General features: G+C 40.3%; 1 protein-coding gene across 2 annotated transcripts in view; it reads left to right on the top strand.

Annotated features, from left to right (window-relative positions):
• Positions 1–15,109, top strand: part of dennd2b (DENN domain containing 2B) — an 89,856-nt gene extending 74,747 nt beyond the window's left edge. For both annotated transcript variants that reach the window (XM_017700636.2, XM_017700635.2), the window contains exons 14-20: positions 481–629; positions 8,062–8,239; positions 10,809–10,850; positions 11,177–11,288; positions 12,064–12,303; positions 12,548–12,634; positions 14,613–15,109. In XM_017700636.2, coding sequence (XP_017556125.1) covers positions 481–629; positions 8,062–8,239; positions 10,809–10,850; positions 11,177–11,288; positions 12,064–12,303; positions 12,548–12,634; positions 14,613–14,638 — 834 coding nt within the window. In that variant the 3' untranslated portion in view covers positions 14,639–15,109. The remainder of the gene's footprint in view (positions 1–480; positions 630–8,061; positions 8,240–10,808; positions 10,851–11,176; positions 11,289–12,063; positions 12,304–12,547; positions 12,635–14,612) is intronic.
• The last annotated feature ends 2,541 nt before the right edge of the window (positions 15,110–17,650 follow it).

Raw genomic sequence — 17,650 nt, 5'->3', positions numbered from 1 at the left:
CACAGACGTTCTTTGGGTGTTTTAATGCATTAAGCCATTCGTATGATTAATCTGGGACCAAAATAATGCAGGCCAGTTGTTGACCTTGTCGCATCAAGGGTTCACTAATGTGCTTTTTTATATGCTGGAAGTTATATTGCTATTGCAGTTTAGAGCAATATAATTTTAAGATGGTATTTATCTAATTTGTGATACTATGACAAAAATGCTGAACTACTGTCTTAATTTTCTCTCTAAATCTACCGTTTCCATTATTAGAGTGATAGTTAGCTTTGTTTTGGAATATTTTATCCAGTTTATATTTCAAACATTGCAGTATGTATCACAAAAACACAAGATATTGCAACACTACCTGAATCCCAAAGTAATCAGTGAAGCCTGAATCAAAAATGTTGAATTTTCGAATTTTCTACCAAAACAAATTTTGATTCTGTAGGATCAGTTTGACCAGTCCTGTTTTCACCTGTTTTCTTTCCAAAGGTGATAGAGTTAAGGAGGCCTACAGACTCCAGGCTGGAGCATGTGGATTTCGAAAGCCTCTTCAGCTGTCTGAGTGTGAGACAAGTGGTACGTGTCTTCGCCTCACTGCTGCTGGAGCGCAGGGTCATCTTTGTGGCCGATAAGCTCAGGTAAGACACCCTTGGACTGACCTTATTACTTTAACAGTGGCTGGTTGTTGACTTAGCTTGTGTATGCTATTTACAGAGTGAGGCTGAGGTTGTGAGATGAGTGAAAAGTGTCTAAGTAGCATTACGTCACATACTGCATGTGGCCTCTATTGCCTCTCTCAAAAATCTTCCCTCTTCAGACCAAACATGGTCAAATAATCCTCCACAACTTGGCTGGGCTTCTAAAAACATGCTGACCACTGTGACAAGCAACAAGTGGGCTTAGACCAGATGTTCTCAATAATGGCCTTTCACACTGAACTGCAGTGTCACGTTCACTTTTCCATGCACTCACAGCAGTATAACTCTTTTATTGATGTTTACATTTGTGTAGTCTGACTTTTTTTTAGAGTTGATCTAAAAATAAAGGCAAGGATTTGTTTCAGAGTAAGGGGGCAAACATTGTTCTCAGGGACTCCTGAATTTTGTGAATGAAATACCAACCATAGCACTGGTACTATAATTCTACCAAAGCTTGCATGTCTCCTCTGAAAATAAAGTGGCCAACTTTATTGTCCTGACCCATTTAGTCTGGCAGATTCTTAGTGTCCACCCAGGGCATCTGGCTAATAGCGGCTTTCCACTGAGGTTTTGGGCAGCAAAGACCTAATGTCTGCTCCGTGGAGGCCACTGCTAAATTAATCAGGGGAGGCATCTCTGCACCGCACCCGCCACTGCCCCAGTCAAACATGGGCCAAACTTCCAAGAGTGACTTGTTGATCTAGATGTGGAAGTGTGTCAGGGCAGAGCCATGGGGCACAGTCCCTGGCAAGTCCCAGGACGCTGGGCAGGGGCGGATGGAGGATGAAATGGAGAGCAGGGTCCCCAGGGGCTGTGGTGGACCCCCTCCCCACAAATGGACATGTTCAGTCACGGAAGCCTGTGGGCGGGCTGCGGGCAACATTAGGCAGCGGGTTATTTGTGAAAATCTAATCTACTCAAATCAGTGGCTAGTTTAAACAAACAACATGGGGGGGGGCTGGGGCTGGCAGTGACTGTGAAGGGAAGGAATGTACTTCCTGTGTGTGTGTGTGTGTGTGTACTCCTCTCTGATAAGTGACCTCAGTGCCACTGGGTGACTGACAGAGACATTCTCTGTATCAAAGCACGCTTGTTCAAACAGTTTATAGCATACAGATACACAGAATAGACCACAGTTTAAAGACGGTCCAAAACTTGACGTAGACCTAGGCGCTGATTCAGTCATGTGTAATGTACGTGCATGTCAGCTGGCTGGTGTTAATGCTTCTTCTAATGCACTGTTTGAACAGGATTAGTTTAACCTGGATGCTGTTTTTACGTTAATTACCAATGAGCTCTACCTTCTATAATTTACCAAACCTGGAGTTCCCTCAGTCATTTTTGAGTCAATCTCACAGGAACGTGACAACAGATCCCTTTAATCAACCACTATAATATAATATATTTATAATATATTATAATATTTATTTATATAATATATTTATTATATAATATATAAATATATTATATAATATATTTATAATATAATATAATATTTATAATACTTTATAAATTAAAGTACTTCTCACCAGTGGAAGGACATTTATGCTGAATACTGAACAACATTATAGTAGTTGCTCAAGTTTCTACTTTTCTCCCTGATATTTGAAAATAAATAATTTGTACATAAAGGCTGTTTTTAAAATTTATCAGATGGAAGGATTGTCTCTGACTTTTGCATAGTGCTGTATTTCCACACAGCTGACATAATAGCAACTCCCAAATATGTGCTTTGTGGATAAACTAGTATTGTTCTTAATCAGTGTTAGCCTACACTTGGCTACAGTAACCACAAAACCTAGTTTGCTTTAAGTTATGTTGTACTACAAGCAATTCTGTGATATTTTAGGGTTGAAATTAGTCTTTTCCTTCTGTTATGTGACCATTATGAACAATGAGTATGGGATTGGTATCTCTAGCTGATGTAGGTGGGGGTCTAGATATTTCAGGATGGATGGCTAGGGTAAAACATCATGATGAAAATGACATACAAAACCACCAGGATCTCCTTTGCAACTGAACAAACCTTTTTCAAAGCCTGTTAGTTGGGTTTTAATTTTAAAAGGCTTAGTTTACTGAGCACACACCCCTTCATCATAATAGCCATCTCTCTTGTTGCAGTCTTTTAAAGTCTGACACCCATGGGTTTGGCACTGTTCAAAACAGGATATTCAGACAGGTAGGATATGTGTGTCCCTGGGTGGGTCTTATGCTTATGATCCGACAGAAAGAAAACTCTCCATGTTAGGAAAAGCTCTCTCAGAGCTGTTCAAGCTCTCTCTTAACCCTTTCTGTGCTTCGTAGGCCGCGAAGGATTGTGAAACGTAAGTGGACCTAAAACGGCTTTTTTGTGGCACTTAGGAACTCTCCCCAATGTATCTTCAACGATTTTGTATCAGCCGTGTTATTGCTTGGAGAAATCAGCTGCCCAGCCACACAGTGAAACACAGCCAAGCAGATGAGTCAAGTCCTGCACAGGAATCACAGCCTGGGTTCTGAATTTCATAAATCCATCATACAGGGATTACTTAACTGGGCTTAAAACAACTGCTCCAGTGTTCTGCCTTATGCAGCTCCTTCTCTTTGTTTTGAGTGGTTGTTTAATGGAAGGAAAGAGTTAACCTTTAGCACGTTGGCTGGTTTTGATCTCCCTGAGCTAAATGACTTTCCCTGGCTCAGCTTCCTTATCAGTGGCAGATTATGAGGGTAGATGTTTGCCTTTTGTGTGAGAAGAGTTCTTTTGGAGTACAGAAGGTGTGAGAGATTGGTATTACACCGAGACCTAAAGTGAAAAAAGAGAAAGAAAAATTTGGAGGCAAACTTTACTGGTAGTGACTGTGTTTTATCACGTTTGTATGGCGTTACACTGTTGTTTATGTGTTATGAAATGGTTACAGCACAGAAAACATTTTCTGTTGTTCTAGAACAGGTTGCACAATGTTAACCACTGTCTTTTTGAGTTTAAGAGAATATTTAGTATTCTGTAGCACTTATCAGCTCAGAACAGCATGTGAAAACACATGGTTAATAGCACCTACAGGATACAGCTGAACTCACAAGCCTCTTCAGCCAGAAGCCAAACAGCTGGTGATCTCATTACTTCTATAAAAACGGCAACGTTGCCATCAGAATTCACCACAGTTGAGTTTAGCAGATAAAACAGGAGCATTTGGATTTAGATCCGGGGGGGGAGCCATACATTCTCACCTGTGCACTTTCCGAGTCATTTTTGTCTATTTATCATGAAATTTACACACAATGTAAAGGACAACAGTTTCTTTTGGATTCTGATAAATACTCAAAATTGAGAAAAATGGAAAGGTTTGTTCTGAGACCAGCGAGATATATATGTACATATATACACATATTCAGTTAAATTAATTTTGTTTGGTCATTTTAAAAACTCAGTTGCTTAATAAATCCTCAAAATAATCAGTAGGTTCCTCAATTACTAGTGTAATCGACAGTGACAGCCTAGTTTTTCCCAGTGTTTTTGGTATACCACACCACTATGCCTATCTGTGTCTGTGTTGTAGTTGAATGGAGAGTCCCATGATTATTTGGCATGACATTGTATATCACACAGACCTCCAGCAATAGCATTGAAGTCTTCACAGGAGAAATGTGTTCAAGTCTTACTAACCATACTTATGCTGATGATAGCACACTATCATTTTTACTCACACACCCATCAGCTGTATCTATATCCACACTGACCCACAGTGTGTTGCTTTTAGCTCATTAAAGTTTCATTTTGACAACCCGACACATTTTCTAAGTAAAGTAAGAGTCGTGCTTAAACTGTGTTCATGGTTTTATATTCCTCCCTCCTCATTTCTCACAGGTGTATATGTATTTATCTCCGAGGCTTGAGCCTCCCTGACAGCTTAGGTAGTGGCTATTAGATTCTGCCTTGCCTCTGGCTAGATTTTTAAAACCTCTTGCTCTGCTCTCCCTGTTCTAGCATGCCACAGTTAAGACTATCGGCACATATTTCCTAGAACACCTTATGTATTTAGGGCCCTACTGATATGAAAACTTTCTCACGATTGCTAGTGTCAAGGAGCTAAGTGGTCAGTAACAAATATTAATATACAAAAGCTTGAACACCTGATCTTATTACATGCTTTGTTGGTTTTCTAGGTGAATAGAAGTTAACATATCCTCTACAGGGAACAAACTTCAGTATGGATTTTTTTTCCAATTTATTTGTTATTTATTTGCAACAGTTTAAAATATCAGAAAAAATAAAACCAAAAAATATGTGATTAAAGTGATTAAAAGTAAAACAGACCTGTTTTAGGCTGTGAATAAGTAGTACTTTACTGACAGATATGATATGATGAGCTGTCTGTCCGTAGTTTCTCAAACTCAAGTAAACAGGAAATACTCACATAGTCATGATAATATAATATTAATGATAAGAATCTGAATATAGTGTTGGCTGATTTTATCAGTCAGCTGGTATGTACACTCCCTGGCCACCTTATTAGGTACACTTGTTGAGTTGCTTGTTAACACAAATAGCTAATCAGCCAATCACAGCCAATCACAATCACATCAAACTCAATGCATTTAGGCATGTAGAGGTGGTGAAGACAACTTGATGAAGTGCAAACCAAGCATCAGAATGCTTGAACTTTGAACGTGACATGGTTGTTGCTGCCAGACTGGCTGGTCTGAGTATTTCAGAAACTGCTGATCTACTGGGATTTTCACGCACAACCGTTTCTAGGGTTTACAGAGAATGGTCAGAAACAGAGAAAATATCCAGTGAGCGGCAAATGTGTGGACGAAAATACCTTGTTGATGTGAGAGGTCAGAGGAGAATGGGCAGACTGGTTCGAGATGACAGAAATGCAACAGTAACTCAAATAAATGAACAAAATCTCTGAGGAATGCTTCCACCACCTTGTAGAAAGTATGCCATGAAGAATTAAGGCAGTTCTGAAGGCAAAAGTGACTAAGAGACTATGGTTAATTTGCACTGTAGTTAAAAGAAGCAGCTGTTACTCTCTCTTTCTCTCCCCCCCCCCCGTCTCTCTCTTTCTCTCCCTCTCTCTCTCTCCCTCTCTCTCCCTCTCTCTCTCACTCTCTCTCTCACTCTCTCTCCCTCTCTCTTTCTCTCTCTCTCTCACTGTGTCTCTCAATTTCTCTCTCTCTCTCACTCTCACGCTCTCTCGCTGTCTCTCTCACTCTCTCTCATTCTCTCTCTCACTCTCTATCCCCCTCTCTCTGTCTCTCTCACACTCTCCCTCTCTCTCTCTGTCTCTCTCACTCTCTCACACACACACGTGCCATTCTTTTGTACTTCTCTGTGAAATGTAACTTTAGATGGCCGTTATGATGATGAGGGCATTTTACCTCCAGTTTACATACCACTTTCGATTGTTGCTCTCGATCTAATCCACTCCAATTTATAGCTGGAACTGGTTTGGTTCTGCTGATTTATTTGTTCTGCCTCTGTATACACGGGCTTGTGTGGCATTAGGGGACAGAGGGAGAGAGGGTCAGCCACTGTCAACAACCCGCGGACCGTGAGAAGGACAGCGTGCTATTTGTGATTTTGGTGCTTAGCTCCAGCTGTGAGATCTCACAGATTCTTTCAGGTGTGTGGTCAGAAATAGAGGGTCAGATGTACAGACCACAATATGTGCCCAAATTCAACATTTAGTTTACCAAGACTGCAGGTTGTCATGCGGACTGTGTGTAGCCCCACCCACCAGCTACTCACCCGAGAGGTGAGGAGGCTTTAAAGAGGCTGTGAAACAAACAGACGAAACAGTAAATGAAGGTGGCAATATGTGGACTTCTTTTACTGAGACTTAGAAAAGTTTGCCAAATGATAACAGTACATTAAATCTGCATTACTGCATTTTTTGTGCTGCTACTTCTCACATATGTAAATTTGTCATTTGTCATGCATCATTTGGTCACTCCTCCTTTTATGCAGCTCTACCTGATGCATTGAGACAGTTTCATACTAAACATTCGGGCAGATTTGCTCCTGAAACTGGCGAAAAACGTATAGAATCTCATGCATATACCCAACTTGAATTGCAAATTGCTCCCTGCTCAAAATGTACTGCACTATTAGGACAATACATAATGGCTTCTCCACCTGAATAGCACATTGTGTTGAATAAAATCCATTTACATTCAGCCATTAACTGCACGACTCCTTATCTAACATTTTGAGCTCTGTCTGTAGTAACCAGAGTTTCATGGTGTATACAGTGCACTTTATAGGGAGTCATTTGAGATTCAGCCCTATTTATGCATTATTAGTCTTTTACATTTTTAGTGAAACCTTCTTAGAATATTTTTAAATAAAAATATTTTCTTCAAAAATCTTCCTCTTCAAAAAGGATTGTTCACTTAGGTCCGTTTTTATTGCAGTTTTGACCTCGGGTTATTAGTCATCAGAACTGATTCCTTGATTACAAAATGTCATCACTAACATCATCACTAACGTCAGCTCTAACTCCTAATAACATCAGACCACTTAGCACTTAAAGAAGCAAGCTAATCCCACCACTTAGAACAAGGAAGAAAGGGATTGAAAAGATGGACAGGTGTTTTCCCAGCATTGTTGTTATAATGTCATCTATTGTTTTGTCATTTACCCTGAAGCTAGAGGAGAGGAGAGAAAGCATGGCTTTGTCTCTAATTGGGAATGTGATTCTAAATCGATGAAGGATTAGAGTTGATGCCCCCCACAAAGATGTCTGTTTGTTTTTGCCATCTTTTTTGTACTGGCAGCAACACATTTTGTATACTTTTTGCTTTAGACAAAACACAGCTTGTAACAGCTAGATTTGACCATGTCTGTGTCCCTGACTGATTATCATGGCCTCCAGATATCTTAGGCCCTATTAGCTAAACTGCTCCCACTCTGTGATATAAAAGTCAAGTCAAATTTATTTGTAGTGCTTTTTACTGCTTATGTTGTCACAAAGCAGCTTCACAGAATTCCAGAAAAGACAGTTTTAACAAGAATGTAAAAACCCCCAGGTGAGCAAGCCCAGGGCGACAGTGGCAAGGAGAACCTCCCTCAGAGCTGAGGAAGAAACCCTGGGAGGAATCAAGGCTCACAAGGGGGGACACATCCTCCTCTGGTCAAACTACCTACAAAGTTATTATACTATTAATGTTAATAGCATGGTTATTTTCTTGCAAACTCAAGTGATCACAGATTCCACTGTCTCTTCTGCAAAGCCAGGATAAACTGGAAAACTCTGGGTTGGCCCTGCTCTGTTTCCACAGCAGCGTCCATAACCGAGTTTGCTGAGGAGCTATGCATGATTTAGCTGTGAATTTGTGTTTATTAAGGCCAGGTGATGGTAGCAAGTGTGTTTTTGTCTGTTTGCAGCACCCTGTCTAGCTGTGTGCATGCGGTGGTGGCCCTGCTGTACCCCTTCTCCTGGCAGCATACCTTCATCCCCGTGCTGCCCACCTCAATGGTGGACATTGTCTGCTGCCCCACTCCCTTCCTTGTGGGCATCTTGTCCAGCTCGCTGCCCAAACTTAAGGAACTGCCAGTGGAGGAGGTAATGCTCATCTCTTACACACTTTCGAAAATGTAAGCATACACATAAGTGGTCATTTTGCGCTAGTCGTTATCTTGTTGTGAGGACGTCTGGGGACCACCAGGAGAAACTTTGGACTACATGTGGATGGGATGGTAGACTTACTAGAGGTGGGACAAACTGAATGCGAAATTTCTGGCTGTGTCCAAAACTGCCATACTAAATACTATGTCTAAAAAGTGCACGAACAGTAGAAGTGCCTTCAGCTATGTAGTATGTGGTTTTGGATGCAGCCCAGAACCAAACCAACCCATCATGAAAGCAGAGATCAACGTGGGTGCGCTCACCAGTATTGTCAGACCAACAACACGCTTTTACGTCATCAACTCCTGGCTGGACCCCCAAAAAGCATGTAAATGAGTCTCATGTGTGCAGAGAACATATTAAATATGGTAAAAATGAATGATACCTCAGTTGAGTTAGCCAACAATAGTGTTTCACAGGCTAGCTTGTTTTGGTTTTTACTATTGACTGTACACCCAACATTGAAAGATCCCGGACTAGAGGAATCTGGGGGCGGATTTTAGATGGAATGTGCAATTTCACCACAATCCAGCAACAAAGATTCAATCAGAGCCAGTTTAAAGAGAGCCTGGCCACTTCCTATGTCTCCTGTTATACCAAAAGCTTGACTGCAAAATGCTAGAGGGCGCCCATGAGCAAGTGCTCTAGAGGTGAATAGAGCTACATGATAAAAATGAGAACTTAAACGTGTTTCAAACCATTTGTGTGGACCTTCTTTTAATTAGTGAAAGTAGGAGGATGTATTCCAGTGGAAAATCACAGAAAAATTACCAATGTCATACCGTTTTTCTACAGCAAACAGGTTTTGGGCAGTATAACGCTAGCATTATTTCTACTGAGTACTGAATGATTGCTGTGCTGAGCAGTTTGCCTTCCCTTTGCACTCAAACACATTCATGAGACCTAAAACTGGAGATTTAAAAAGCTCAAAAAGATAACACCACTATTTATTTTAATATTCTTTGATGTTCTGTGGCCATGTAAGAATGATGAAGAATGATGCACTTATAAACAATGATCTAGAACCAAAGCCCATTCATTTTGGACTTGCTTGGTAGTGCCCTCTAGTGTTTAATAGCCCTGGAAGACTACTGAGTGGCAACTCTCAACACAAGTTATTACAAGTTGTCCCCAGGCGTGTATTCTCATTATGAGATCATGTCTAACCCTGTGAGACTAGTATACCAGCAATTTATTTTGTCTAAGCCTATCATCATCAGTTTTAGCAGAAATCAGGTAATCAACCAAATATATTTATGGTTAATCAAATAAATAAATAAAAAAATAAAGCCAAATAATAAGATCACAAAAAAAAACACGTGTAGCTTTTTAACATTTCCAGAAGACTCCCAGGAAGCCTTTAAAGCAACCAGTAAAGAGACCAGTAAGGTAATGTTAATTTTGCATTATCGTCATTAAGCCTGAATGAATCATTGTTGATCTGTTGAGCACTTTTAATATATATTGTAAAAGTTTAATGGAGTTATTCTGACGGCCCTCATCTCATCATTTGCTCTCTGAGTTACTCTGTGGTTTATCTGATGAGCCCATTCAATAGGCTGTTTATCTGCCCCCAGCAGATAGACGGCTTTTTTATTTTCCAAGATTTTTTTTTTTTTTTTTTTTCTTTTGCTCATCCAAACTTTGACTACATTTGCAAACACAGCAGCCTGGTCACCACAGAAACGTATGGTGTAGAAGCCTACATTTAAGCTCATTCATGTCCTCACAGGCATGTTCTATCATAGTCGTCCATTTTACACAGGAAAAATTATTTCAGGCAATTTTTTGAGCAAATCCTTTTCCATTGCTGTTTAATCTGAGGTTTTCTTAATCATAACCTTTTCATAACCTTCTATCACCAAACCATTCTTTTTTATTTGTTGCTGTTGTCTCTTCAGTCTTCAGTTACTCAAATAAACTGCCTGGCCATTGACCTGCTGCGCTGAGCTCATATACCAAGAAATGAAAGGGAGTCAGGCCAGATTTATCTTTCCCAGCTTCCAGGAAGCGAGGGAGAAAGCATCACACATGGAACACTGTGCCCAGAACAAGGGCCAATTCCTGTGTATGAGTCTTTAAATTGGCGTCAGCTCCTTAAGCTCCAGCTTTGAGTTTCTGGCAGCCTGCCCCCCCATCTCCTTCATGAGCATTGCTCCCAGCTGCCTGAGGGGCATTGCCAGGCTCGCTACAGGCTTCAGGACTGCTCCCTACGGGGCCTTTCACACTCATTGAGCAGTTTTGATGGAAGAGGCGTCAACCCTGTTACTTCTTGACCATGAGTGCTCTTGTAAAGTCCATTAGGGCTGACCTTGTACGTACATACAAGCAGCACTTTAAGATGCTTGTCATTTTAACTCTGCAGCTTTAATTGCTTGTCAAGCGCCATCTGTTGTGGATGAGCATCTGGAGATGATATGACTTAGTGCAGTTCCCACAGCAAATGAACGCCATGTGATTAAAGCAGAATGTTGGTCTTATTCTAACTGATCTTCTCTCATTTCAGGCCCTGATGGTTGATCTGGGAACAGACAAGTTCATTAGACAGGTATGTCTATCAAAATACCCCAGAACACTGCTTCAGTGCACTAATTAAGAGTTCATGTCTGCTGTGACTTCCTAACAAGCACAAAAACTACACAAATGATGACTAACTATAAATCGAAGCTAATGGGAACCAGTTAACATGAGCTTATTTGCCAGTCTCTGTGAAGTTTTATTCTTAGCATCATTTGCCTTTTTTGTGTGAACTCCTATTTAAGAGTCAGTGAAATGCAAACAAGTGTTTCTTGTCAGATTTAGTGTTGTTAAGAGGAATTTATGCAGACAAACATCGCTAATAAATGTCAACACTGTAACTGTGTAACTGTGCAGCTGGACGATGAGGCCTCCCTCCTACCACGCAAGCTACAAGCTGCTCTGGAGCAGGCCCTGGAGCAGAGGAACGACATCATCAATCAAGACTCTGACAGCGAGTCAGATGATGGTAAAGAGGCCGACATTGTGCATGAAACCAGTAGCATTTTGTTAGCTTCAGACTCATAGCACAGCTGAGCAGTTAGCTGACACAGTAACAGGTTATTGCTGCTGCCTCATTAGATGGTCGTAACTTCACAGAACTGTTCAAACAGCCAACGTCCGTGTTGGTTAATGGTCAGTTTGAGTGTTAGTAAAATCACGTGATGCAAGACTAATGCACTCAAAAGTAAAAGGAATAATAGTTTTCATTATTTGGAGCACAGGGCAAGGCCACTAATCTGTTTTTTTTTTTAAATCTCCTATAAGCTTGAGTGATTTGACAATAATGTCATCATATTATGACTGTATTTTTGCATAAATTTGCCACTTAATTGCGCACAGGTTGCATAAGAAACTGTGCATGAGTCATGCTCAGATACAAACAGCGCTTGCAGAAATGACCTAGTACAAATATTGGAGCCTGACATGGAAGGAATGCACAATAGTAGTCAGCAGGTGAACTGCAAAGAAAAAATCTTCTGCTTGTAAAAAATTACAGTATAAAACACAAAATTTAAAGGAGCCAAATTAGTCTGCAAGACTGCAGGTTTTTATTTTATTATCACTTTTCAAGTATGAAAGATAAGAATGGATGATAAACTGTGGGTTTTTTAAGAGCATCCCCTTTTTCCAATATGAAAATATCATCTAAAATTATAATTAAAGGATTGCCCATCCTTAATTTCCTGTTAGTCATTTGATTAATGAATGTTGGTGATGCTTCTTTTTCCAATTTCCCCCAGAGTGCAATTCCTTGAACAGCGTGGTGTCAGAGGCCTTCATCCGCTTCTTCCTGGAGACCATCGGCCACTACTCTCTGTTCCTGACCCAGGGTGAGAGAGGGGAGCGCATTTTCCAGCGTGAAGCTTTCCGCAAGTCTGTGGCCTCCAAGAGCGTTCGACGCTTCCTGGGTGTTTTCATGGAGTCACAGATGTTTGCCGGGTTCATTCAGGACCGAGAGCTGAGGAAGTGCAGGGCCAAAGGTAAAGGGGAATTATAGGTTGGACTGCTAAATTGGGTCAGTAACCACCAAAACATTACATTGTGTTAACTGCAGGCTTTATGAAACCCACACCCATTGTAATCTGAAAACCATGGTGGGGCAAATCCAGCTCTCTGCTGCCATCTGTTGGTAATAAGGGTGCCACTTTGAGGTTATGACAAATGGCTAAAATCACTCAAGTGCCTAACTATGAAAATGTTTGAAGTGTGGTTGTATTGTTTTAGGTCTGTTTGAGCAGAGAGTAGAGCAGTACCTGGAGGAGTTACCAGATACAGAGCAGAGTGGAGTGAACAAGTTTCTGAAAGGACTCGGTGAGTTTAGCAGTTGTTCTGAGCCACTTCATTAGTTTGAAGCAAGACCTGGAGTGTGTTCTATACAGGGCATGTACACAATAACAGAATTGACACATTAACCATTTTTTACCTACCATGTAGGTGCATTTTTTATGTTTACATTTATATACTGCAGCCCATCTGTCAATATTTACTACCACCACTCCTCAGATAGTGTTTGAGTGCTGGACGGCAGTAACACTGATAATGTACTAGCATAGTAGTATGTGGGATGCTGTTATGACCGTATCAGTCACAGTGGTGCTGCTGGAGTTTTCAACACACCTCAATGTCACTCCTAGGTTGAGAATAGTCTGCCAACAAAAAAACATCCACCCAGCAGTGGTGCTGTGGTCAGAAGAAGAACACTGACAAACACAAATTATGCATGGAAAAAGATGAGTGATGATCTCTAGAAGTATTAGAAGGCCCCTTGAAATCTAAATGTGTGTTTACTTTCTATATAGGTTAATCTTGTTCTTCTGGACACACAATATACACGTATATTATTCTAAGAATAACTTTCCTCTGTCCTCTGAATGGCTATCAGATTTTGCCAGAATTCTTGTCTTTCATGTTTAGGTTTATATATACAGGGAGATTCACTAGAAAGAGGCCTCAAATGTTCTGCTGTAACTCCCATTAGGATGAAGCAACCTATCTTGACGAGTGTGTAATCGATTGCATTACATGCGATGTTGGAAGTGACTTCCGTTTTCTGCCAGACACATGAAGGGGTACGGGGGGTCTGCACCTGGAAGTTGCAAATGGAGGTTAAACGTTGCGACGGATGTCTGGCGCCTCCCTTATTGGTCCGACGCAGGGGCATCCCGGCTTCTTTGAAGCTCCATAAATTGAGGAGCTCATTGCACATTGTTTGATTCAGATTAGTGAGAGTTATTACAGAATATTCAGGGCCTCTTTTGAGTGAATCTCCCTCTATAAATGTTTTTCCAGGTGAAAAGTTGGTATTTGTACCTTTTCATAACTGAATGTTTTAAAACAGAACAGTAAAATAAAAGCCTGGAGGCGAGGCAGGGTGTGTGGTGTCAGTACAGCTTAGAACATGTCAGTTCAGTGGATTATGGTTCAGTTATGTTCCCTGACTAAAGGTACTGAGATGGACCCTTGAGGGGCCCAGCTCAGTGACAAGAGAGGCACTGACCCAGATACAATCTAGTACCTTTATTTGGAGAAACTTGCCAAGTGAAAGTTGACGACTTAATGAAAACAATCCAAGCAAACATGACTGAGCTATCAAGTTAGCTCATCTGCCTGTCGTCTGTCTGTCTGTCCATTTATCTGTCTGTTCTATGGCCATGAGAGTATTCCCTGGATGTACATCCAGCAGAAAAGTGAATAAGACCCTTGACTTTCTGTAAGACATCTCCATATAAATGCTGGATAATGTTTTTAGGGGTATCGATTCCCCCTGCTTTGCTCACCTTGTTGAGTTTTTTAGTATTATTCAACCTGTGCTGGGTGTTTAATATGACACCCCAGTATCGTATATTGTGTGGCAATCTTAGCAGTGGTAGGGTTGAGCCAGTAACAGGAAGGTTGTGGTTTGAAATCCCAGAACAGACTGAGTATTCCTAGTTTTGTCTTTGGGCAAGACACAACTCCCCACTGCCCCATGCTGGCCTGCTTTGCTAGTGACGCTGTGCTGCTCCCTGGCTGTCCAGCAAAATTACAAATTTTCCTTGTAGGACCAAGAAAGTAAAGCCTACAAGGTGCACCTGTATTGTAGATGTACCTGATAACACGGCCAATGAGTATTCCATGTGGCGTTTCTGTTATTGTGGACACCCCCTGACTAAATTTACCTCAAATTAGGCATTTTTTGAACATCAAATGGGTGTCACCAGGATACAAACATCTGTACTTTTTACTACTGAGAAACCATGTAAATGGAGTGGCTTTACACAATAGCACTGTTTCTTCTTTAATCTTCCAGGGAAGCTTCTCCATAAAAAGAACTGATGGAACATGGAACCAAAAATTAAGGACATTTGTACATCACCCGATGGCAAATCACTGCGTTTGAAGGCCTAACACAACTCATACATCTGAAGATGCATCAGTTGGATTGACTTGAGTAATTAAATCTATTGTATATATTTATAATAGTGCCTGTGATCCTCATACGTAGTTCTGTTGTAAAGTTTTGTGGTACATTGTTTATGAGTAGAATAACGCTAGAATGGTACTGCGTGGAGGAACGGTGATATAGGTACAGCAGTAGCTTTCAACTCAAAAGTACATGTACCAAATGTGGTTGGATGATAAATGGCAACTAATGTGAGGTGGATGTACAGTTTCTCTGTAGTATTTAACGCTAGATGTTGCTCAGTGCATTGCGTTTTGTACATGTATTAACACTTGAAGAGTATAATTACCATACTTGCAATGCTTTATAAAAAAAAAAAAATCAATAAAGCTTTTCAGATTATTGTTTGCTTGTGACTCACAATGTTATACGAGCTTCTTCTCATTTCCTGTCATTAAACATTTTACTCTCGTAATGGCGAAGAACTGTTGGAGCTTGTCTTTGCCTAGCACATTTGAAACAAGGCAGAGACCAATGAGAAAGTAAATGGGTTAGAGGCAGAATTCAGGCTGCACACTTCTTCAAAGAATCTGAAACTAAGCACAGATGGTGCAACTCTATCCATGTCAGAACGTGTGGTGTCTAAATGTACTTTTAAAAACTATTGAAATCAAATAGTGGGACAGAAGCCCATGTGGACGGCTCTACGGGAAATGGCGCTCGTCCCACTAAATGCTTAACAAGAAGCTCGTTTGGACTTCAGTTATTTGCTTGAGACTCAGTGCCACCCCAGTGTTGCTGCATGAACTGGGGTGCGTTCAAGTAAAACGGTACATTTTCTGCCAAACATTAGTCCTGTAAAAGCACTCACCTGTAAGTGATTGTTCCATTTAAATCAGTGCCTGTCGAAATGCCTTTGCTGAAACGTCTCTCATCACACCTCAGCCCTTGAGGGTGGCTTTCAGCTTGAGTGAGCATTTAGAGTGATGAAAGTGCTGCTTCCACATTTGAAATACATTATCAGTAGAACCAGCAGTTTAACTGGGATCGTATTGGCCCAGCGTATATAACTATAGCTTGACAGTGATTAAACAAATGGCCATTTAATGCTTATCTACTCGCCATTGTTGTGTCTCGAGTTGGGGCTCCATTATAGGATAAAGGCTGTGCAAAATTTAGAGATCGCCCTTCATTTATTTCATTTCCATTAAATTAAATTGCCATTAAACACAAGTTGTTGCTTTTTCAGCATCAGGAAAAAAGTAGAAAACCCATTGAACAGAAAATTCCACCAGAGACTCCACCAGAGAATAAATTTGTAAACATTTAGTGTGTCCAGCCTTTGTCTTCGTAACATCTTCCATTATTTTTGTAACAATTGTAAATTTTTTTGAAGAAATCTGCAGGTATTTTTCCAAAAAAAAGGTTCAGTCTTAGAAGCTGGATGCATTTTCTGCTTCTCACCGTCCAAGTGATACCAGACACATTCAGCATTGCTGATGTCTGGACGCTAGACTCTGGGGTGGTCAGTCCATGCAGAAGGAAGAGTGACACTTGATTTTCTCCTGTCTCTTTTAAAGATGAATGGTTTACTACTTCTGTGTATCTGATGGTGACAGTATGGGTCCAAAAGGTCTTCTATGATCTTTCAATACTTTTTTGAACCTCCTGTTTTTTTTCATTGTCCTTTGACATTCTCCTTCCTTGTGCAAGTGGACTGTCTTGTGTCTAATCTCCTCAGAAACATCTGAAAAATTTCACAGCTGCTTTCAATGGAGGTCAGATGAAGAGTGGCCTCTGTCTTTTTCACAGTACTGCATATTATTACATTATTAAGCAGCTATATATGTTATGGGTCTTAACTTATGTAAGTGGAGTTATACAATGTCCAGTAAAGATGTTAGTGGATGCCAGTGCAAACCACCCCACTGCACTGCCACCTTTCAGATACTGAGTAGTGTGGAAGCCCTGGAAGTCATGATAGTGAGGTTTTCCATACTAATGACTTAGTATGTCATAATTACGACATAGCATTTTGTAATTGTGACTTGCTATCTCTAATATCTCAAAATAATGACTTACGTCATAACCTCATAATTATGAGCTACTAAGTCACAAATATGAGAAAGTAAGATGTAAGATTGTAAGGCTGATCATTTCTGATCATTACAGCTTAATGTTATGAGATACAAAGTCATAATTATCAGACAATAATTCATAATTATGACATTAAGTTAATTATGAGCAGCCGAAAGAAGATCATTATGATACTAACCCATAATTGAGAAAGTAAGTCATAACTGTGAGATGCTGTCATATTCATGACTTATTTTCTGACAACTCTGACTTAGCATCTCATAATTATGACTTAGCATCTCGTAATAACTTAGCATCTCATAATTATGACTCATAATTATGACTTAACATTTCACATTTATGACAGCATTGCATAATTATGGCTTAACATCTCAATTATGACTTAATGTCTCATAGTTATGGTTTAACATTTCATAATTATGACTTAACATTTCATAATTATGACAGCATCTCATAATTATGACTCATAATTATGAGAAAGTAAGTCATGAGAAGCTGGGTCATATGCTACGTCATGATTTAAGATGCTAAGTCATGATTATGACTTTCTCATATTTCTAATAAAATTCTCTGCTCATTATGACATCGTGAGTAAATATTCAGAGATCACAATAATGAGAAACTTTCTCCCAGAAACAGCGGCTCATTATGGGAGCTTATGATCCATACCGTGTTAACATCTCACACTATCAGTCAGCTGATGATTTTAAACCCCATGAACAGACTGACGGCAGAGCAGCCTTAACACGTTTACCGTGTTTACTTAACGCGTAAACAGAGGAGTTCAGTGCCTTTGCATTTTAGTTTAATAAAAGCAGCCACGCCCACAATCATGATGTCAAATACAT

Source organism: Pygocentrus nattereri, chromosome 15 (genome assembly GCF_015220715.1).
Source record: "Pygocentrus nattereri isolate fPygNat1 chromosome 15, fPygNat1.pri, whole genome shotgun sequence".
NCBI classification, from domain to species: Eukaryota; Metazoa; Chordata; class Actinopteri; order Characiformes; family Serrasalmidae; genus Pygocentrus; species Pygocentrus nattereri.
The sequence above is the reverse complement of the archived record's forward strand: the minus strand, read 5'-3'. Positions and strand labels throughout refer to the sequence as shown.